Raw genomic sequence first — 22,379 nt, 5'->3', positions numbered from 1 at the left:
ACCCCCTCTTAATCTTTCCCACTCCTCTTCCACCTCTTCTCTCTCCCTTCCCCTTCCTCCTCTCTCCCCTTCCTTCCCCTTCTTCCTTCCCCCTCCTTCCTTCCTCTTCCTCGCCCCCCCTTCCTCCCTCTTCATCTTTCCCACTCCTCTTCCTCCTTTTCTCTCTCCCTTTCCCCTCCTCCTCTCTCCCTTCCTCTTCTTCCTTTCCACTCCTTCCTTCCTCGCCCCCTCCTCCCTCCCTCTTCATCTTTCCCACTCTTCCTTCTCTTCCTCATCCTCTCCTTACCCCCTCTTAATCTTTCCCACTCCTCTTCCGCCTCTTCTCTCTCCCTTCCCCTTCCTCCTCTCTCCCCTTCCTTCCTCTTCCTCGCCCCCTCCTCCCTCCCTCTTCATCTTTCCCGCTCCTCTTCCTCCTCCCCTCCTTGCCCCCTCTTCATCTTTCCCACTCCTCTTCCTCCTTTTCTCTCTCCCTTCCTCTTCTTCCTTCCCACTCCTTCCTTCCTCTTCCTCGCCCCTCCTCCTTCCCTCTTCATCTTTCCCACTCCTCTTCCTCCTTTTCTCTCTCCCTTCCTCTTCTTCCTTCCCCCTCCTTCCTTCCTCTTCCTCGCCCCTCCTCCTTCCCTCTTCATCTTTCCCACTCTTCCTTCTCTTCCTCATCCTCTCCTTACCCCCTCTTAATCTTTCCCACTCCTCTTCCGCCTCTTCTCTCTCCCTTCCCCTTCCTCCTCTCTCCCCTTCCTTCCTCTTCCTCGCCCCCTCCTCCCTCCCTCTTCATCTTTCCCGCTCCTCTTCCTCCTCCCCTCCTTGCCCCCTCTTCATCTTTCCCACTCCTCTTCCTCCTTTTCTCTCTCCCTTCCTCTTCTTCCTTCCCACTCCTTCCTTCCTCTTCATCTTTCCCACTCTTCCTCCTCTTCCTCATCCTCTCCTTACCCCCTCTTAATCTTTCCCACTCCTCTTCTGCCTCTTCTCTCTCCCTTCCCCTTCCTCCTCTCTCCCCTCCTTCCTTCCCCCTCCTTCCTTCCTCTTCCTCGCCCCCTCCTCCCTCCCTCTTCATCTTTCCCCCTCCTCTTCCTCCTCTCCCCCTCCTTCCCCACTCTTCTTCCTTCCCTTCCTCCTCCCCCTCTTTCCCTCCTCCTCCTCTTTGCCCTCCCCTTCCCCGCCCCCTCCTTCCCTCCCCCTCCCCCGCATGGCCGAGCCGGGAGCGCGGCGGGGCAGGCAAGAGCAGCGGCGGGATGGGCGGCTGCGGAGGGGCCGGAGGAGGGAGCCAGAAGGCCCGGGGGCTCTAGCCCCTTCCCCTGCCTCCTCCTGGGGGGTCTCCGCCGGCAGGAGCAGCAGCAGCGGCGCAGGCAGCCGGCCAGCCCAGGAGGCGCGGTGGCGCGGACCTCGCCCGGCGTGCCGGCCCCGGAGGCTCCCGGCGCCCGCATGTCCTACAAGCCCCTCGGGCCAGGTGAGGACCCTTCCCCCGGGGGTGGGGGGTCTGCAGCTTCCTCCCCCCGCCGCCTTTGTGCGCTTGCAAACTTTGGATGCCGCGCAGAGCCGCTTCTCCCGCTCTTCCCCCCCCCGCATTGGAGGTGGGGAAGGGGCGCCTGGGGGGGGCTGAATATATTGGGGAGGGGGTCCACCCGGCTGGATTAGGATGGAGGTGGGAGGGGACGGCAGAAGGCAGGGGGAGGGGGCGGGGAAGGCGAGGGAGGGGCTGGAGGAGGTGGGGGGAGGGCAGACCCTCGCCCCCTCCCCACCCAACTCTGCACATGCTCAGAGACCCGGCCCCTGATGCATCTCTCTCTCTCTCTCCATCCCAGGACAGAGCGGGGCGCAGGGGGTCTTTCTCCCCCAAAAGGGACTTTGGGAGGATGGGGGGGGGGAAGGGGTTTCCTTTGTATTAAGCCTCCAGTAAAAAGGAAGGACTTTCCAGCTGAGGAGGGGGCTTCCATCTCCCCCCCCCCTTTAAAGAACTGGAAAGAGTGGATCCCGCCTGGAAAGTTTTCTCCATAGGAATCTACTAATTTTTTCCAAAGTCCCCCCCCCTTTCTCTTCCAGCCCCCCCCCCCCACTTCTGATCTGACCCCCTCCTCTGCAAAACTTTTATTACTTTTTTGGGGAGGGGGTCTTACCATCCTCCTTACCCCAAGATGGAGTTGGGCATCTCCCCTAGATAAGGGGAGAATTCTCTTCTATTCTATAGGTGGGGGGCTAAGCTTTCCATGCCTGCCAGGGATTCTGGGTATTGTAGTCCCTATCTGTCCCTCTCCCTCTCCAGTATATGTCATTTCAATCATTCAGAGATAGAGACGGGATGCCTAGAGAAGCCCTGCTGTAGCTAGCTACAGTCTATCAATCATCCATTAATTAATCAATCTGTCATATATTTCCTTCTCTTCCTCTCTCACCCCCTCCTTTATTTCTCTCTATCTCTCTCTTCTATCTTTCTATTGTCTATCTCTTCTTTATCCTCTGTCTCTTTATCTATCTATCTATCTATCTATCTATCTATCTATCTATCTATCTATCTATCTATCTATCTATCTATCTATCTATCTTACTCTATCAATATCTCTATCATCTCTATCTGCCATGTAGAATATATCAATATCTATTTCTCATCTATATCTATCTACTTAGTTATCTTCTACCTACCTACCTACCTACCTACTTCTCTCTCTCTCTTTCTTTTTCTACTTTCTATCTACCTTCTTTCTCTCTTCCATCTAACTATCTTTCTTTCTTTCTTTTCCTTCCTTCTATCTTCTCTCTTTTTCTTCCATCTTTCTTTCTTTCTGTTTCTTTCTTCCATCTTCCTTCTATCTATCTTCCTTCTCTCTTCCATCTATCTATCATCTATATCATTTATATTACTCTATCAATATCTCTATCATCTCTATTTGCCATGTAGAATCTATCAATATCTATTTCTCATCTATATCTATCTACTTAGTTATCTTCTACCTACCTACCTACTTCTCTCTCTCTCTTTCTTTTTCTACTTTCTATCTACCTTCTTTCTCTCTTCCATCTAACTATCTTTCTTTCTTTTCCTTCCTTCTATCTTCTCTTTTTCTTCCATCTTTCTTTCTTTCTGTTTCTTTCTTCCATCTTCCTTCTATCTATCTTCCTTCTCTCCCATCTATCTATCATCTATATCATTTATATTACTCTATCAATATCTATATCATCTCTATCTGCCATGTAGAATCTATCAATATCTATTATCTCTCATCTATATCTATTTACCTACTTATCTTTTACCTACCTACTTATCTCTCTCTTTCTTCCTTCTTTCTACTTTCTCTCTCTCTTCCATCTCTCTTTTTTTCCTTCCTTCTATCTTCCTTCTTTCTCTTTCTTCCATCTATCTATCTATCTATCTTTCTGTTCCTTTCTTTCTTTCCTATCTATCTATTGATATCTTTTCTTTCTCTTCCTTCTCTCTTTCTTCCACCTTTCTCTTTCTTCCATCCGTCTATCTATCTTCTATCTATCATCTATCTATCTATCTATCTATCTATCTATCTATCTATCTATCTATCTATCTATCTATCTATTAATATCTTTCTTTTCTTTCTCTTCCTTCTCTCTTTCTTCCATCTTTCTCTTTCTTCCATCCGTCTATCTATCTTCTATCTATCATCTATCTATCTATCTATCTATCTATCTATCTATCTATCTATCTATCTATCTATCTATCTATCTATCTATCTATCTATCATCTATTCTACCAAGAATTGAACAGGTATTGTAGCCTCAACCTCTAAATAATGGTAAGAAGGCTGAATTGAAGTTTCTTTTTTATAAATCTCTGGTTGTTAAACACCAGGAAGGGAGAACCTTGCAGGGCAACATTTGAAGAGAGAGATGTTTAAAAATAGTGCTTGCAAAAACGCCTCTCTAAAATGGTTCAGGTTTTCTTCTAAAGTTTGGTTTCGAACTTGAATTGGTTAAGCTGATTAACGGGCAGCCCCTTGGTTTCATACCATCGGCTAAACCGATGGGGATTTTTTATTTCCTTCCAAACTTAACAGCTTTAAAATGTGTGGATTTCAACTCTCAGAATTCCCCAGCCAGCGTTTTAAAAGTTGCAAAGTTTGAAAAACACTGTCTAAACTATAATATAGAGGTTAATGCCTAAACCAGCATCCTCGGTGGCTTTTGAGAAGGACAGCTGGCAAAGGCCTACTGAATATCCATGCCCGTCTCTGTGCCCACCTCCCCAGGGAACATCTGTCTGGTGGATTTATTCCAGATGTTTGGCTTTCAAGGATGCTCGAGATCGGCTCCTTTGCGTTTCACGGGTGGGAAATTTCAAAGACACCCTCAAACTCCTGGGGGGGAGAAAGACAAAAATCTGATGACCCTGAGAAAAATCCAGCTAAAAATAAAAAATAAAGGCTGGGCTTGTAAGCCGGACTTAGATTTCGGAGTCCGCAGCTGTTCCTTCACATCTGGCCCAGGAATGCCGAGTTCTCCCAGCCACCCACCCCTTCCAAAAGATTCCCTTTTGTCTTGCCTTTTTGGTCTCTCTCTGTGTGTGTAGTAATTGCGACGTTGTGGACGGGGTTTGGAAGTGGGGAGGAAGGCCGGTTGAGCCAGCCATCTGCCACATTGAAAGCGATGACTCAGGCTGCCTCTGAAATCCAGTTCGCTTCCTTTCCAAGACGTGAAGATCATCCCTAATGCGAAAAGGGAAAAATAGAAATCTAGAAGGATCTTCCTTCAAACGCTTGGGTGGATTCCAGTTTAAGCCCAGCTGCTTTCCTCTTCCTCCTCCTCCTCCTCCTCTTCCTCTTCTCCTCCTCCTCCATTTCTTCCTCTTCTTCTCCTCCTCTTCTTCTTCTCTTCCTCTTCTCCTCCTCCTCATTCTCCTCTTTCTCCTCCTCCTTCACTCCTCCTCCTCCTCTTCTTCTCTTCCTCTTCTTCTCGTCCTCCTCTTTCTCCTCCTCCTCCCTCCATTTCTTCCTCTTCTTCTCCTCGTTCTCCTCTTTCTCCTCCTCCTTCACTCCTCGTTCTCCTCTTTCTCCTCCTCCTTCACTCCTCATTCTCCTCTTCTTCTCTTCCTCTTCTCCTCGTTCTCCTCCTCCTCCTCTTCTCCTCCTCCTCCATTTCTTCCTCTTCTTCTCCTCCTCTTCTTCCTCCTCCTCTATTTCTTCCTCTCCTCCTCTTCCTCATTCTCCTCTTCCTCCTCTCCTCCTTCTCTTCCTCTTCTTCTCCTCATTCTCCTCTTTCTCCTCCTCTTCCTCATTCTCGTTCTTCTCCTTCACTCCTCCTCCTCCTCATTCTCCTCCTTTCTCTCCTCTTCCTCCTCATTCTCCTCTTTCTTCTCCTTCACTCCTCCTTCTCTTCTTCTCTTCCTCCTCTTCTTCTCTTTCTCCTCCTCCTCCTCCTTCTCTTTCTTCCCCTCCTTCACTCCTCCTTCTCCTCTTCTCTTCCTCTTCTTCTTCTCCTCGTTCTCCTCTTTCTCCTCCTCCATCTCTTCTTCTCTTCCTCTTTCTCTCCTCCTCCTCCTCTTCTTTTCTTATTCTTTCCTATTCATTATTCATATTATAGATTTAATCTTGAATTCAATTCACACTCTGGGGCTTTCAAAAAAAACCCTAACAGTTCAAGTCCTAACCAAAGATCTAAGAGGTATTAAGTTAGTCTTTGATGGCGTTACAGATACCTTCGCAGGCTCGAAGCAGCTCCAAGTAAAGCCGCCTCTTGCAATTGACCGATGGCAAATTTGTCAATGCCGATCATGGTGTTCAAGTGGTGCTCTCTTTGTTTTTTGGGACAGCACCCAAGGAACCCATGACTGTTGATTGCCTTCCCTGCCTTTGCCACAGTCGTCCTATTTCTATTTGTAAGTCTTTGTATTTTGCTCTCCCCTCCAGCTCTTTCTCTTCTCTTCTGCTGTCTCCGGGCACTGCCACGGAACTGGAGAAGATAACAAAATACAAAAGGGGCACATTATTATTATACTTCATTCATTAAACATGAAACTTAGCTGAACATTCAAAAAATGCATCGCAAATACCATTCATAATTTTATTATTTTATTTGCATTGTTCACTTTTGTTTTTAAAGGCATGCAGTTTCTTCCATAGGGTGTTTTTTTTTTCAGGGGATGGGAAGAGGGACATTTGAGTGTGACGTTTCCCCCCACTCCCCCCCAACCTCCCATCGTAGCTTCTCTGCCTGCTTTGTGATCGTGGCACACTCCAGCACCCTGGCTCAAGGCCAGCCGAGCAGACAAAGGAGACGGAAACTCAATGCACCCAATGTTTGAGCTGGCATCGCCCGTCCCTGCGGCCAGGTGCCAGGCAGGGGCTCTGGCACGGATGGGCTTTGTATTCCCATACTACTACAGGGCCCCCAAAACAGCTGAGTTTGGAGTCCGGGCTGGGCTGGGCTAAGCTAGGCTGGTGCTGGGGCCCCCTTGAATGGACCCCATCCAGATGGGGTAGAGATCCCTGCAAATCTTTGCTGCGATGCTTCCCCCACCCCTCTCTCCAGCGTCCGGGCTCGGCTAAATGAGCTCTGGATGTCCTTTGGCGTAAGGCTTCCCATTTCCAAGCCAGCCTGGCATTGTGTGGCTTTTCCTTCCACCACCCACCCTCACCCTCCAGCTGGGCGAAGTTGGCACGGCTGCAAAAGGCGGCCATCTGCATTGCGTTTTGGGAGGGGGGGGTGCATTGGCGCAGCCAAGTCCGAGCCCCCCCCCCTTCCTCCTTCTCCTTTTGTTCCTGGGGGCCTGCTGCCGGCAGAGGAGGCTCTGGCTGCCGGAGGCTATGTCCTACTACGTGTTTGAGGGCCAAGGAGCAGGTAAAGGGACCTCGGATCGCCGGTTTCGGGGCGGTTGGAGAAGAGGGGGGGGAGGGCACAGCCTTGAGATATAGAGCCAGCCCTTATGGCGAGATGGGGCTCATAGAGGGCTCCTTCCCCCCCGGAGAAGGCAGGCAGGCGAAGCCGGGCTTCGGAACGGACCCATAATCCCCAACCTTTCCAATGGCAAGGCCCCCAAACCGCCCCGCTTATCAAAAGTGGTGGCTTGCCAGCCATGCCAGAAATGGGGAAGGGGTGTTGCGGATCATGGGGAAGAGAGAGAGAGAGAGAGACCCGTTATTTTTATGGCCAAGATGCCTGGTTTCATATCCCCCCCCCTCTTTTATATTTGTGGACCACCACAAAACAGCCACTTCGCACACGCTGTAAATCACCCTTGGCTTGGCTTTACGGAGTAAGTCGATGCCTTTGCGGGCCAACATTAATGGAAATATATTCTGGGGGACACCCACCCACCAAAAGAAAGAAATACGTATATATATTTCTGCCATGCTGGACCCTGATATTCTCCTGCGCCTGAATTGAGTCCCATTGCCTATTTCACAGTCATATTTATTTTTCTCAGCCAGAGGAGTCTAAATCAGATTATTTCCAAGCCCGATCCTCTGATCCGTTTGCATAAGAGCATTTTTATTTCGGATTTCTGGGGCTGCCCGCCTCCTAGAAGTGACTCTGAGCTCGCAAATCCTGTCGCCGTTAGAAGAATTAAAAGTCGCCAATTTTTAAAATATTTCACAGCTGGGGAGAACAAGGAAAGTCCATGCGAAGGGGGGAAAAGTTTTTCCGAGACGAAAAATCAAGCGTTTGCATTTATTTCCGAGTTAAGACTGCAGTTTCATGTCGCTATTAAGCAGTACGGAATAGCGTTGAACCACAGAGCGATAGATAATGCATTTTCCCTGATATTTATCTCTTCTGCTTCCATTCTTTGGAGACCCAATCTTATCCGTTGCGTTTATTTCTCTCCAAAGCTCATTCTCCTTCTACCAGTATGGCGGGCTCGAGCCAGTACCGACACCTGATCAATGACTACGGACCCCCCTCTCTAGGCTACACCCAAGGAGCGCAGGTAAAAAAATAAATAATTGATTTTGCCATTTTAACTTTATGGACACAGGGAGCGTTAAGTCCCTTGGTCAATCCTGCTTTTCGTTCGTGTCATGCAGAGGGTTGAAATGGTGATGATGCTACGAGATTCGAGGAAAAAGCAGGTTTTCTTTGTTATTATTCTAGTAATTAAGGGGACATGTGGCTCGGTGGCTAAGATGCTGAGCTTGTCGGTCGGAAAGGTCGGCGGTTCGGCGGTTCGAATCCCCAGCGCCGCGTAACAGAGTGAGCTCCCGTGACTTGTCCCAGCTTCTGCCAACCTAGCAGTTCGAAAGCATGTAAAAAATGCAAGTAGAAAAATAGGAACCACCTTTGGTGGGAAGGGAACGGCGTCCCGTGCGCCTTTGGTGTTAAGTCATGCTGCCCACACGACCACGGAGATGTCTTTGGACAATGCTGGCTCTTCGGCTTTGAAACGGAGATGAGCACCGCCCTCTAGAGTCGGGAACGACTAGCACATATGTGCGAGGGGAAGCTTTACCTTTACCTATTCTAGTAATTAAAGGGGTCGCTTCTTATAGAGATATGCCTCTACCTGTAATAAAGCAGAAAGAGTGCAGAGAAGAGCAACAAAGAGGACTAGGGGACTGGAGACTAAAACATATGAGGAACGGTTGCAGGAACTGGGCATGTCTAGTTTAATGAAAAGAAGGACCAGGGGAGACATGATAACAGTCTTCCAATATCTCAGGGGTTGCCCCAAAGAAGAGGGAGTCAAGCTATTCTCCAAAGCACCTGAGGGTAGAACAAGAAGCAATGGGTGGAAACTAATCCAGGAGAGAAGCAACCTGAAATTAAGGAGAAACTTCCTATCAGTGAGGACAATTAATCAGTGGAACAGCTTGCCACCAGAAATTGTGGGTCCTCCATCACTGGAGGTTTTTAAGAAGAGATTGAACAACCATTTGTCTGAAGTGGTATAGGGCTTCCTGTCTGAGCAGGGGTTGGACTAGAAGACAGAATAGCAGAGTTGGAAGGGACCTTGGAGGTCATCTAGCCCAACCCCCATCTTAGGCAGGAGACCCTCTACCATTTTGGACAGGCAGCTGTCCAATCTTTTCTTCAAAGCCTCCAGCAGCGGGCTAGATGCTAATAATCCTATTAGTATGCTACTAATAGTCATTCTACTATTAGAATATAGGTAAATCTTCAACTTAGGACCTGAATGGAGATTAAAAATTTCCGTCGCCGAGCAAGAGAGTTGTTAAGTGAGTTTTGCCCCATTCTACGACCTCCCTTGACACTTCTTGTTAAGTGAACCACTGCAGTTGTTGAGTTAGTAATGCGGTCATTAAGCGAATCCTGCTTCCCCCGTTGACTGGGCTCGTCAGAAGGTCGCAAAAGGGGATCACGTGGACGTGACTGCAACCGTCGTAAGTACGGGTCAGTTGCCAAGCATCTGAATTTTGATCCCGTCACCCCTGGGGATGTGGCAACGGTCGTAAGTGTGAAAAACGCTCCTGTTTTTTTCAGGGCCGTTCATTATATCAATTCTGTATTGAGCCGAGGTGGTGCAGTGGTTAGGGTGCAGTACTGCAGGCCACTTCAGCTGACTGTTATCTGCAGTTCAGCGGTTCAAATCTCACCGGCTCAGGGTTGACTCAGCCTTCCATCCTTCAGAGGTGGGTAAAATGAGGACCCGGATTGTTGGGGGCGATATGCTGACTCTGTAAACCGCTTAGAGAGGACTGAAAAGCCCTATGAAGCGGTATATAAGTCTAACTGCTATTGCTAACTTTGGTCACTAAATGAAGCGTTTGTTCCGATGAGGGCTGCCTCTATCGTCCGGCTCCTTTGTAAACTCTCGGCTTTTGGGGTTTATTTGTGACTTAATTCGAAGTTTTGTCCTTTTCCGTCCGCAGGGCCCAGCCAGCAATCAAGTCCCGCAGAGCAAATACGCGGAACTCCTGACCATCATCGAAGAATTAGGAAAAGAAATCAGACCGACCTACGCCGGCAGCAAAAGCGCCATGGAAAGGCTAAAACGAGGTAGTCAAATGTGAGGTCAGCCTCGTTTTAAATCGCCAGCGTTTCTAGTCCTCAGGATTATACACCCAGCCGCGCCGGGGGGGGGGGGGGGAGGAAGCAGGCCTTTTACGCAGGCTTTATAATATCCCCTCCCGATTCTGAATTTGCAACGGGTAGTAGAGCGGATGGCAAGAGGCCAGCTTAATGTTTGAAGCAGATCGGCAGGGTATTAACGCAGTCGGGGGTCAGCCCTAAAAACCAAGCAAGTCGTTTCCGGCCTTGTTCTTTTCATCGGTGGAACTCCGTTGCTATGGTGACCAGGCTTCAGGCTTCACCCATCCTCGTAGGCCGGAATCGATTTAATTCAAATAAAATCATTTAGTTTTGGCCATTCGTTTACGGCAAACATAGAAAGGAGGCCGGCCCATCCTGATTTAAGTGCAAAAGGTAGGCTTTTTTTCTAGAGCAAGGGTCTCCGGCCTTGTCAACTTTAAGCCTGGCGGACTTCAACTCCCAGAATTCCCCAGCCAGCCAGAATGGCTGGCTGGGGAATTCTGGGAGTTGAAGTCCGCCAGGCTTAAAGTTTGACAAGATTGCAGACTCCTGTTCTAGACATCACACCAAAACAGATACACAAATATAGAGTCCTTCCAAGAGTGGAGATTCAAATACAGGTAGTCCTCGACTTATGACCGGCGGGGAGCCCGGCATTCCCATCGCTAAGTGAGTTTTGCCCCCTTTTACAAACCTTTCTTGCCTCGGTGATTAAGGGACGGCAGTGGAATAAGTTAGTGAATCCCTTTGCCTTTGCTTGTCAAGACGGTTGCAAAAGGGGGAAAATCACACGATCCTGGGACATAGTAACCGTCGTAAGCATGAAGCCCCTGAATTCTGATCGCATGACCCTGGGGATGCTGCAAATTGTCACGTGGAAGAGTCGAAAGTCCCTTCTTTTTCCCGGCGTCGACATTTAAGTTGTGGATTCCTGCAAAGGCCAAAAATGAACTTTGCACATAAAGACAGAGAGTTAAATATGATTTGTTTTGCAGTTTTGCCTCTTTTAGGCTGTTATTCCCCCGGTCAGCAGTTTTTTAAGTTGCTCGCTCATTTCAGGGAGACCAAAAAAGCATCTTCGACAAAAAAGATCATTGTGTTATTATGTGATGTACCCGTGGTTCGTCCATGAGGCCAATGTTGAGAAAAGACACGGACACGAGCTCTTCTCGGGATGAGGCGACCCAGATTGGGGGTCTGGGAGCCCCTTTTATTGAGATAGGACAAAGGCAGGAGGAGCAATAGCATGTGGTTAAAAACAGCCTGTAAAAGTACAGTTTCTAATCTACTGCTCAGGGAAGTTCTGTCTATATATGGTCAAATCTTGGGCGTCTTTGGGTAAGGCACATCTAGAGTGAACTATCAGGATGTTATGTTATGAACTATCAGGATGTTATGGAGTACTATCAGGATGTTATAGAGTTTGTTTTTTCCTACGTGGTTCAGCGTGGCTGCGCATGCCCTGTTATGCACTGGGCCATGGGTGACCGCCACACCTACACAAGGAGTTATATGACAACATTATTATTATTATTTTATTTATATTCCCAGGTATCATTCACGCCAGAGGCCTGGTCCGAGAATGTTTAGCAGAGACGGAGAGAAATGCAAGATCTTAAAAAGATCCCTTCCTCTGGAAAAACACAGGCCGATCCTTCCAACTGGCAATTCCGCACCTCTTCTTTCTAGTTTGGGATAGTTCCCTTTGCAAGGACGGGGTGGCCGAAGATTTCTGTGCCCCGTTGAATTCCTGTTTCCATTTCAGACGTTTTTTTCCCCCTATCCTCTCACAAACTGACTTCGGACCGTTTCTGCAAGCACCATCCTGGATCGATCCATCCTACGACGACGAAAAACCCACCAACCACCCCTTGAAAGAACGCAAATTGTTCCGAGGGCTGGAAGTTTCTTTTCCCTTCTTTTTCTACCCAAATTCTGCCACTAATCGGGAACAAGCTTTGCCTCTTTTAAGCTGTCGTCTGCACCCAACATCCCCTCTCAAACTTTCCGCAATCGCTTTCCAGACCTCGCGCCCCTCTTAAGATCCAGTTCTCAAGTCTGCGCTCGGGGTCAGCGGAAAGATTCCTTGCAGCTTTCTAGAGATCCCTGGCTGAAATGAAGCTGGACAGGCTCCCTTATCAGAAATCCCGCTGCGTTACTGACGTTTTTCTACACAATGCATCAATGGTTTGGCGTGCGTGGAGGAGAAATCCATACCGTTAACACCAATGAGCTCTGGGGCAGCCACCCCAAACCCCAGAATTCTGCAGAAACGCACCCAGGTAAATACTTAAGATTTGCAGAGTAAGCCTTTTTTTTTTCAGGGGGTGGAAAAAAGTTGCCTTAATTGCCCCAAATTAACTTGCCTCCCAACTCAACCGTTTCAGGAATTGTTTTTAAGCTGGAAGAATTATAATGTTCCCTGCCATCTGCTCTTCGAGCGCCATAATCGTCCGGATTACTATTCCTTTGGCACGCAGATCATAAACGTTATCTTTTAAAAGGTCCCTTCCTTTGCATGTGTTTTCCACAACCCATCCTCCCCCCCAAAAATTGCAATTTTGCCTCTTTGTATGTATTTATTACTTAATGTAATAAAGCTTATTTTCAGTAATTTTTGTGGTTAAGGTTGAGCCGTGGGTGTGTTGGGCTGGACAAATAATCAAAAGTTATTACAAGAGGAGATAGGAACGATTAAGGAAACGAAATTAAACATTCAGAAGCATTGATGGATTCCAGAAAAAAAGGATCCGTCTTTTTCCTGATTTAACAATGCGATGCTGATGCTTTCTTCGTTGCTTTCCTACCGGTTAAACACATCGACTTGACAACTGGATTATTGAACATTGCGGGGACCGGAAAGCGGCCAAATGACAGTAAACATGATGTAGTTTGTTCTTTTTAAAGTTCCGGCAAAGAATATGCAAGGAGAGGAAATAAACTACGCGATTGTACTGTATTGTTTTCTGCTTAACCACAATTTTAAAAAGAAATACGCATTGATTAGCGTAGGCCCCATTTTTTAATGAAAAATGTCAGCTGAGACCAGCGGTGAAATCCTCTGAAGTCTGCTACCAGTTCAAGGAGTCTGCTACTGAGCATTTTGTATGTGGGCGCGCCCACGCAGCGCTAAAAAAGGAACATATTGAAGCTTTCCGAGTCTGCAATGGCAAGTAGAACAGCCTGGAATCTGCTGTGCCACGCGATTTAGATTAACTAGAAAGCAGGAAATCCGACGATTCCAGCTAATATAAATTGCGCGTCACAGCTGATCGTGGCCCAGCTGATTGTTGGAAATACTGAACCGGTAGCATTTTTACTATCGGTTTGGGCGAACTGGTAGCATTTCACCACTGGCCGAGACTGTCTTATGTTCCGAGGTGGTGCAGTGGTTAGGGTGCAGTACTCCAGGCCACTTCAGCTGACTGCTATCTGCAGTTCAGCGGTTCTAATCTCACCGGCTCAAGGTTGACTCAGCCTTCCATCCTTCCGAGGTGGGTAAAATGAGGACCCAGACTGTGGGGGCAAGTTGCTGACTCTGTAAACCACTTAGAGAGGGCTGAAAGCCCTATGAAGCGGTATATAAGTCTAACTGCTATTGCTATTCCTATTTGTCCTCCAGAGCAAGCATTTCTTTCAAGTGCCGCTTCCTTTCCAGGTTCTTCCTAGCTTCTCGTCTCTTCTCTTCCTTTTTTTTCTGCCACTCCTGTTTCTCCTGGAGCACGACGCTGGATTGGCCCTTGTAAAAAACGTCCACTTTCTCCTGGAGGATCTCTCGGGCTTTCGAGCGGTTGGTCTCCAGGGATCGGGTCTGATGGCACTAGGGAAGAAGAACAAGGAATCTGGAGTTAAGAAAATGCATACCGCCTCGTCCGGAAAGCTTTACTGGAGAAAAACATCGGGCAGGAGATATTCAGTGGAAAGAAATGGAGGAAAAACAATCCTGAAGAGACTCAATAGACCAGCAAAAGGTCACAAGCTACAGGATTCCCTCGCACATATGTGCTAGTCGTTCCTGACTCTAGGGGGCGGTGCTCATCTCCGTTTCAAAGCCGAAGAGCCAGCGCTGTCCGCAGACATCTCCGTGGCCAGCATGACTCAACGCAGAAGGCGCACGGAACACTGTTCCCTTCCCATTAAAGCTGGTCCCTATTTTCCTACTTGCATTGTTTACGAGCTTTTGAACTGCTAGGTTGGCAGAAGCTGGGACGAGTCACGGGAGCTCACTCCATTACGCAGTTTTCACCTAATTAAAAGTGGAGGAGTTCCTCAAACAATCAGTCACATGATCCAATCAAGGTGTCTCCCAGTTGCCTGGTAATGTCATTCCTCCACTCTTTCGGCAAGAGGCACTGGGCAAGAGCCGAGGTGGCGCAGTGGTTAAATGCAGCACTGCAGGCTACTTCAGCTGACTGCAGTTCTGCACTTCGGCTGTTCAAATCTCACTGGCTCAAGGTTGACTCAGCCTTCCATCCTTCCGAGGTGGGTAAAATGAGGACCCGGATTGTTGTTGGGGGCAATATGCTGACTCTGTAAACCGCTTAGAGAGGGCTGAAAGCCCTATGAAGCGGTATATAAGTCTAACTGCTATTGCTATTGCAATCAATCTATCTATCTATCTATCTATCTATCTATCTATCTATCTATCTATCTATCATCTATCTATCTTTCTATCTATCTATCATTAATTTTATCTATCAATAGTTTTATCTACCTATCATTAGCTATATCTATATCTCTCATTAGATCTATCTATCTATCTATCTATCTATCTATCTATCTATCTATCTATCTATCTATCTATCTATCTATCTATCTACAGTACATCTCTCTCTCTCCCTCTATCTATCTATCTATCTATCTATCTATCTATCTATCTATCTATCTATCAATCATCTATCATTAGTTCTATTAGTTCTATCTATCTATCCGAGGTGGTGCAGTGGTTAAATGCAGCACTGCAGGCTACTTCAGCTGACTGCTAGTTCGGCAGTTCGGCTGTTCAAATCTCACCAGCTCAGGGTTGACTCAGCCTTCCATCCTTCCGAGGTGGGTAAAATGAGGACCCGGATTGTTGTTGGGGGCAATAGGCTGACTCTGTAAACCGCTTAGAGAGCGGCTGAAAGCTATGAAGCGGTATATAAGTCTAACTGCTATTGCTATTGCTATTCTGACCAGGTGTGAGAATGTCCTTGGTTCCCAAGAGAAAGTATTTTGTTTTGGCTATAACAGCTATCTCTATTCCACCCTTTTCCTATCCCTCAGCTCCCCTGTGGCAATACTGAAGTGGCAAAATGGCTTTGATCAGGTCAGCTTCAGGATTGACAGGATCCCTGAAACCAAGATTTGAACTGTCTGATGGTTCCCCTTACACATATCTGCTAGCTGTTCCTGACTCTAGGGGGCGGTGCTCATCTCCCTTCCAAAGCTGAAGAGCCAGCGCTGTCCGAAGACGCCTCCGTGGTCATGTGGCCAGCATGACTCAACACACGGAACGCTGTTCCCTTCCCACCAAAGGTGGCTCCTATTTTTCTACTTGCATTTTACACCTGCTTTCGAACTGCTCGGTTGGCAGAAGCTGGGACGAGTCACGGGGGCTCCCTCCGTTACGCGGCGCTAGGGATTCGAACCACTGTAAAGCACCATGAAGCGGTATATAAATAAGGGCTATGGATTAACTGTCGGTGCCGTTACCTTGATGACAATCCCCGAAGGAAGATGCTTCAGAACCACGCAGTTGTTCGTTTTGTTTGTGGCTTGGCCTCCGGGCCCGAAACCCCGGACGAATTGTTCTTCCAAGTCGGCTTCGTTCAGAGGAAGCAGCTCGGGACAGGTCTTCTTCCCTGCGCCGAGGATGTAGGGTCCAAGGCAGTGGCGCATTAAGATATGCTTCTCCCCGAGCTTCGATGTACACGGGAAAGCTTTCCCATGGATCCAAGAGGCAGTGAAGCGCAATAAATTTGAAGGAGGCATCTAAACGGACTTCCCCGGCTGCGAGAGAGAATCAAGACGACTTTAATGAGAGAGGGGAAAAAATCCAGCAGCTTTAGTTGAGTCTTCAGAACAGGAGCCCCCAACTTTTCGGACCACTCAATTCATAATTTTAAATCCCACGGGCCACTAATAGGATCTGCCGAATGACCGGCGGGGTGGGCGTGGCTAGGTGGTCATGTGACTGGGTGGGTGTGGCCAACTCGATGTCGCTCACGTCGAGGGGCGCCTCGCCAGCCTCTCCACGCCTCGCCTGCCCGCCTGGGCTCCTTAGGGCCCCGACAGGAAGCAGTTGCTGGAGCTAATCAACCCCCAGGAGAAAGAGTTCAGTTCAAACTGGATCTGACCGAGAAGGAGGCTCAGCAGAAGCACCTCACTGAGGACTAGGAGCATGGTTTTTCCAAGCAGAGGGAAGGCCTGCGGGAGTGCAAGGTGCCGGCGCCTGGAGGCTCAGCGGGCTGAGATGGTCAGCCAGTTCCATGCCAGGATGCAGTCCCACTGGAACGAGGCCCTCTGGCTCTTTTCCACCAGCGGCTCTTCCCTCCAGCCTTCGCCCAAAGCCCCCCACCAGGAGGCTCAAGCAGACCCCAAGTCGGAATTTCTGCCCCTTCAACCTGCACAAAAAGACCCCAAAGGGGGAGACTCTCTGCAGCAACACAAGCGTTCATTGCACGTATCCGTCCCAGGGGCCGCAGTTTGAGGACCCCTGATTTAGTGCAATATAAAAAAATGCAAATATTTTTTTCTGCAAACCACCCAAATTTTCTCACGGACCACCAATTAGTGACCCCTGCTCCAGAAGGTTGAATGGTTTGGTAGAATAAAGAAGGCAAATTTGTGTTTGCCTTGAAGGCACTTCGTGCCACATCGAATGCCTGGTTTAACTGCAAAACTGCCACTGTAGAAAGAGCGGATCGGCAGCTATTTTAAAAAAAAAAAGATGACAACATCGGGTGTGATTTAACCACACCTACTTCTGATAACCTTCACTGTTCTGACCCCCCTTCTTCGCTCGTTCACAGACGACAGACAGACTTAAAAGGAAATAACTTTATCAGTCCTTGCTCACGCTGGCTGCGAGCCCAAAAATAAACATAAATAATGTCTCTGGCAAAAAGGTTACGCAGCAGAATGCAAAAACAAAGAGCTCTTACAGCAAAACCAGGTTTACAGAAAGACAGCAAATCACTTCTCCAAGTGTCTCTTTGAATCAGGGGTTACAGAAAGCAAATCACTTATCCAAGTGCCTCTCACAAACAAACCACGACCGATGAACGATCAATGAACGTTGACTTCTGCAACCAGGGCGTGGCACCATCAGTCCTTTTATCTCCAGAAGACGACGCTAACGAGCCCCAGCTGCATTGTTATTCCTGCATCCCGACTCAACTCACGGCAAACATCTGCCGAGTCACAACACTTCGCTATGTAATACATCGTACCTGGGGGCTCCTCTTAATGGCTGCCAAAATGCACCTCGGGTGCAGCTCCATCTGGCTGCGATCCAGCAGAATTTGCTGAAGTCTGTCCCTTTTCTATTTTTGCATCTGCTCTGCTCTGTTAAATAATTACACCAGGTGTGCCGCTCAGCGGGAAGAGACAAAGTCCCGCTGCAGGGAGAGGAGGAGGAGAGCTCGTTCCGCTGTTTCCTTTTTTTCCTCTTACTATTCTTGGAGCAAATGAATGGCTTGAAGCTGATCAACTGACAGGGTTCTAAGAGGCTGCCAAGACTGAGTAGCTTTAAGGATGGGGGGGGGGGGAGAGAAATCTAGTTTTTAAAACTCGGAACCAGAAAAAGGTTTGAGTCAGCACAGCCGGAAAATAAGTCGCTGTAAGCAAGGCGGATGTAACGGATTCCGAAACAAAAATCGATCCAAAATTTAACGTTTCTGTTATCTTTCAGCTTTATTGGAAAGCTGCAAATTGTATTGTATTGTATTTGTATTTGGTTTATTTGTATGCCGCCCTTCTCCAGGAGGGACTCAGGGCGGCGAACAACTCGGGGGAAGTGGTTATAAACACAGTACACATAATTAAAATACACGAAAATCACACAGCCATACCAGTCGAGAGGGGAGGGGAACTCATCAACCCCAGGCCTGCCGGCACAGCCAGGTTTTGACGGCTTTCCGGAAGGCCTGGAGAGAGGTGAGGGTCCGGATCTCCGCGGGGAGCAGCTTTCCACAGGGTCGGAGCAGACAGAGAGAAGGCCCTCCTCTGGGGGCCCGCCAGCCGGCACTGCCCGGCTGACGGCATCCTAAGGAGGCCCACTCTGTGGGATCTTATCGGCCGTTGGGAGGTATGTGGCAGTAGGTGGTCTCGCAAATATGCTGGCCCTGAGCCATATAAGGCTTTAAAGGTAATGACCAACACCTTGAATTGCGTCCGGAGACCAATTGGCAGCCAGTGCAGCTCGCGGAGGATGGGTGTAATATGGGTGTGTATCGGTACACCCAATATCGCTCGTGCGGCTGCATTCTGGACTAGCTGTAGTCTCCGAACGCTTTGTTGGTGTTTGATTGTGATTGAGCGTTTATGTTGGTGAACTACCAGCGGTTGAAAATAGTTTGCTCCCAAGAGATGCTACCTGATCAAAACATTTCCAATTCTGCATTCGATCCAACGCTGGTAACTGAATTGCACATTTTTGCCAGCTATCCCAGTTTTGTCACACAGTGGCATAACTTTCTCAGAAGGTTCGTTGCTGCGGAGATGGGGGGTGGGGGGTATGGACCCCAAACCACTGACTTGATCAAGAGATGAAAAAGTAGATCAGTTTTCAAGCCACCTTTTTCACTTAAAAATAAAATATCAGTGTACAACATATCTACAGTGAGATTGGTTGAGCTCTCAGTGCACACACACCCAACACAATACAATTCACAGTGAAGATAAAAAGTCCCTAATCCAATAAATCATATTAACAAACACCCAGTCCTATTGCACCAGCGTGAACACGTTACATGTTGCTCCGCGTTGCAAGTCCATCATACTACGTGGTTACGATGTTATTTCGCATTTAGGAGTCTGACAGCGGAGAGATAGAAACTCTTCTTCATCCCGTTTGTGCGGCTGGCTATGTTTTGGTATCTCCTTCCCAATGGAGGGTAAAGAAGGCACGCCGTCCAGGGTGTGAGGATTTTCCTCACTCTTCTAAGGCAGCGAGCCCCAGCGAGGGTGCAGTACTGCAGGCCACTTCAGCTGACTGTTATCTGCAGTTCAGCGGTTCTAATCTCACCGGCTCAAGGTTGACTCAGCCTTCCATCCTTCCGAGGTGGGTGAAATGAGGACCCAGACTGTGGGGGGCGATATGCTGACTCTGTAAACCGCTTAGAGAGGGCTGAAAGCCCTTTGAAGCGGTATATAAGTCTAACTGCTATTGCTATTGCTATAGTGGTATCAGGGAACAGTCCACGATGGTTTGTGCTGGGCTCGGATAAAGTTTTTCGATTCGCGGCTGGCTGTCAAATCGACATGCTGTTATCAAAACATTTCCAATTCAACATTCGATCCAATGCTGGTACCCAAATTGGACAGTTCTCCTTGTCTTGTCACCCCAGGTGGCATAACTTTTCCGTGGCTGCGGAGGGGGGGGAGGGAAATGGACCCCCCGAACCACTGACTTGATCAAGAGATGAAAAAGTAGGCCAGTTTTGAAGCCAATTTTTTTCTTTCTTTTCATTTATCATCTCTCATCCCTCTGCGGTGAAGTCACAATGTCATGCCTACCACTTCAGTTGCCAAGGGAATAAATGGGATTGGGAGCTGGGGGGGTGGGGGTGGGGGGGCAAAGGCTGCATCACTGCAGAACTGGCTCGGGCCACTGCATTGCAACCAACTGCCAGAGGAAATGCAGCCTGGCCGCTCTCCATCATGGTAAGAAGGAAACCCCACATTCTCTTCTTTTAACCCAGGTTTTTAAAAGCGGAGAGATACGCACGTGGGAATAAGCAAGGGCACCCCATTAAGAAGGGCTTTTATTTTTTTTTTAAAGCACCCAGTAACTCGATCTTTACATAAAGGTGACGGAAAGGGACTACCGGCAGTCCTCGACATACGACCATAATGAATCGAGCCCAAAATGTACGTTGCTAAGTGAGACATCTTGTTAATGTGAGTTTTGCTCCATTTGCCGACCTCGCTTGCCGCCGTTGTTAAAAGTGGATCTTTGCAGGTGTTCAATTAGAAACGTGGTCGTTAAGTGAATCTGGTTTGCAGGACGGACGCAGAAGGGGATCACGGCGTCCTAATAAGTACGAAGCGGTTGCCAAGCGGCTGTGTTTTGATCACGTGACGTGCAACCAATGGTCCCGAGTCATTTTTAACACCCCCCCCAGTGCAGTTGTAAACTTTTCACGGTCACTAAAGTGGGGCACCCCTCTTTTTTGGAGGGGGGTTCTCCCCAGTTATCAGAGCAGTCCAATACTGGGTTAGAAGTGGAGAAATGTGGGTTCAAATCCTTATTCTCTGCCCCCCCCAACCGCCCCCGTGAAGCCCTCCGGCTGTTTTGGCTCTCATTCGATCCGCCTGTCCTACCTGGCAGGGTTGTTGTGCGCTTAGGATGGCGAGAAAAGAGAAGGTGGGAAACGGACACGATCAGCTTCTAAGTCGGTGGGAAGGGAGCACCGGAGAGGGAGCAGCTTTCCTCGGGACGGCCAGTCTCTTCCCTGCGGTATTTCCCAAACTTACTTTCGGGGTAATTCAACTACGACTAGGCCTCAAGCCCCGACGCTGCTGCGCATGCGCCCACGAGCGCATGCGCCCCTCCGATGGCTGAGCCCCGAAGGAGCCAATCCCAGAGAGGTTCCCCCCCCTCCCCCGTTCCTCACTCGTTGACCTAAAAGAGAGAGAGAGAGCGTCCCACACGGGGCCAATAGCGTCCCTCGATCCTGCGCCCACCTCCCGACTCCGCTGGCCAATGGCGTCGCGCGGCGGCTCGGGATGCAGCCAATCGGCGCAGCTGCCTCGCGAGCCTTCGGCGTCTAGACTTGAAGCCGCTTCTTCGAATGTCAACCGCCAACTGCGGAGCGGAGGAGACGGTTGGCGGCTCGGCCTTCTTCCCCGGCTCGGCCTTCCGCCTGACGGGAGCGGTGCGGAAAGCCAACGGGGCCGACCGGGGAGGTAAGCCTGGGGTAGCGGAGGCGGAATCGCCCTCGCGAGGACCGGAGCGCTGCTTCTGACGGGAGGGTGGGGCGACCTCATTTCCTTCCCCCTGGCACGCCCCCATTCCTTCGACGGACAGGCCGATCATCCAATGGCTGGCCGTTCATGTTGTTTATACTATAGCCTCGTCCAATAAGAGGTGGGGGGGTGGGGCTCTTTAAAGGTCGGGCACGAAGCCAGTAAAAGGCGGCTTTGCCAGGCTGGCCTACCTTGCAGGGTTCTTGAGAAGGTCACAAAAATTGCTGGGATTGGTTCTGGATGTGAGTTAAATTATTTATTTAATATTATTTATTAAATTAATTTAATTTATTAAATTAATTAAATTGATCTATTAAATTAAATTTAATATTTAATTATTACCATTCTTTGCAAGTGCCTGGTTGTTTACGTTGCATTTGGTATTTTAAATCCACCTATCAAGTATTTTTCCAGGTTTTGAGATAGACTGATGTTGTTTGCTGTTGTTATTATTGTTTGCTGTTATTATTATTGATTTTTGTGTGTGGTTTTATTTTCAATTTGAAAGGATACAGTGGAAAAACTCAGCAGGAAACTCAGCAGGAGTTGGAGAGATAAATCTAAATATTATAAATAAATAGGATGAATAAATATACTTTTATTTGGTGTATTTTTGACTAGAAACATCGATAAAGAAGAAAAATGAGGAAGCGGTCGTTTCCCTGTGGATAAAAAATTCAGGGAATTGTTTTACACACAGTTGCAATTTTCTTCTTGTTAGTGAAGAGAGCGACTTCCTCACCATCTCATCAAAGAGAATGAATAACATGTCCTGTTTAATGTATTTTGGTTATATGTTGCTAGGTCTGTATTCGAGAATTAAATGGCCAGTTTTAAAAAGTTGGTTGCAACAGGGGACTTAAATGATAAATATACAAAGCTATAGAGAACGCACACTTTACCCAAAGTCTGGGGGAAGAAATGTAATATATAAACAGAATACATTCCTTCCAAGCCTTCTTTTATATTTCAAACTGAATTGGCCAGTGTTTATCTCTTATGTACAGCTGTCTCTGACCCTGTTTGATTATTATACACTCTTGAGTTGAAAAAGGAGAAATTTAGGATATATATATTATCCTTAATCACAAATATGTGTGTGTATGTGTATATGTGTGTGTATGTGTATGTATATGTATATGTATGTATGTATATGTGTGTGTGTGTGTGTGTATATATACACACACACACACACACACACACACACACACACACACACATATATATATATATATATATATATATATATGTCACAGAAG

General features: G+C 48.0%; 3 protein-coding genes across 5 annotated transcripts in view; 2 read left to right on the top strand and 1 right to left on the bottom strand.

Moving 5' to 3' along the window:
* The first annotated feature begins 1,236 nt into the window (after nt 1-1,236).
* Nucleotides 1,237-12,562, top strand: CDK2AP1 (cyclin dependent kinase 2 associated protein 1). Of its 2 annotated transcripts, none has more exons than XM_087705533.1 (4): nt 1,237-1,447; nt 7,791-7,888; nt 9,789-9,915; nt 11,500-12,562. In XM_087705533.1, exons 1-4 carry the CDS (start codon nt 1,423-1,425, stop codon nt 11,565-11,567), a joined length of 318 nt encoding a protein of 105 aa, XP_087561659.1. In that variant the 5' UTR covers nt 1,237-1,422; the 3' UTR covers nt 11,568-12,562. The 2 variants fall into 2 exon arrangements, with proteins under 2 accessions (XP_087561659.1, XP_087561658.1); XM_087705532.1 differs by lacking the exon at nt 1,237-1,447 and adding an exon at nt 6,683-6,798.
* A 323-nt stretch (nt 12,563-12,885) lies between these two features.
* Nucleotides 12,886-20,682, bottom strand: MTRFR (mitochondrial translation release factor in rescue). Of its 2 annotated transcripts, none has more exons than XM_087705530.1 (3): nt 20,476-20,682; nt 15,643-15,939; nt 12,886-13,768 (listed from the first exon to the last, which is right to left on the bottom strand). In XM_087705530.1, exons 2-3 carry the CDS (start codon nt 15,919-15,921, stop codon nt 13,556-13,558), a joined length of 492 nt encoding a protein of 163 aa, XP_087561656.1. In that variant the 5' UTR covers nt 15,922-15,939; nt 20,476-20,682; the 3' UTR covers nt 12,886-13,555. The 2 variants fall into 2 exon arrangements, with proteins under 2 accessions (XP_087561656.1, XP_087561657.1); XM_087705531.1 differs by lacking the exon at nt 20,476-20,682 and adding an exon at nt 18,527-18,953.
* Nucleotides 20,683-20,905: 223 nt separating this feature from the next.
* MPHOSPH9 (M-phase phosphoprotein 9) overlaps nt 20,906-22,379 on the top strand; it is a 43,127-nt gene continuing 41,653 nt past the window's right edge. Inside the window, exon 1 of the mRNA XM_087705527.1 lies at nt 20,906-21,060. The gene's annotated coding sequence lies outside the window, so the exon portion shown is untranslated. The remainder of the gene's footprint in view (nt 21,061-22,379) is intronic.

The sequence above is a fragment of the Thamnophis sirtalis genome, unplaced genomic scaffold (genome assembly GCF_051295495.1).
Source record: "Thamnophis sirtalis isolate CommonGarterSnake01/CBP01778 unplaced genomic scaffold, rThaSir2_p1.2 scaffold_2, whole genome shotgun sequence".
NCBI lineage: Eukaryota > Metazoa > Chordata > Lepidosauria > Squamata > Natricidae > Thamnophis > Thamnophis sirtalis.
This window is presented reverse-complemented; position numbering and strand designations above follow the sequence as displayed.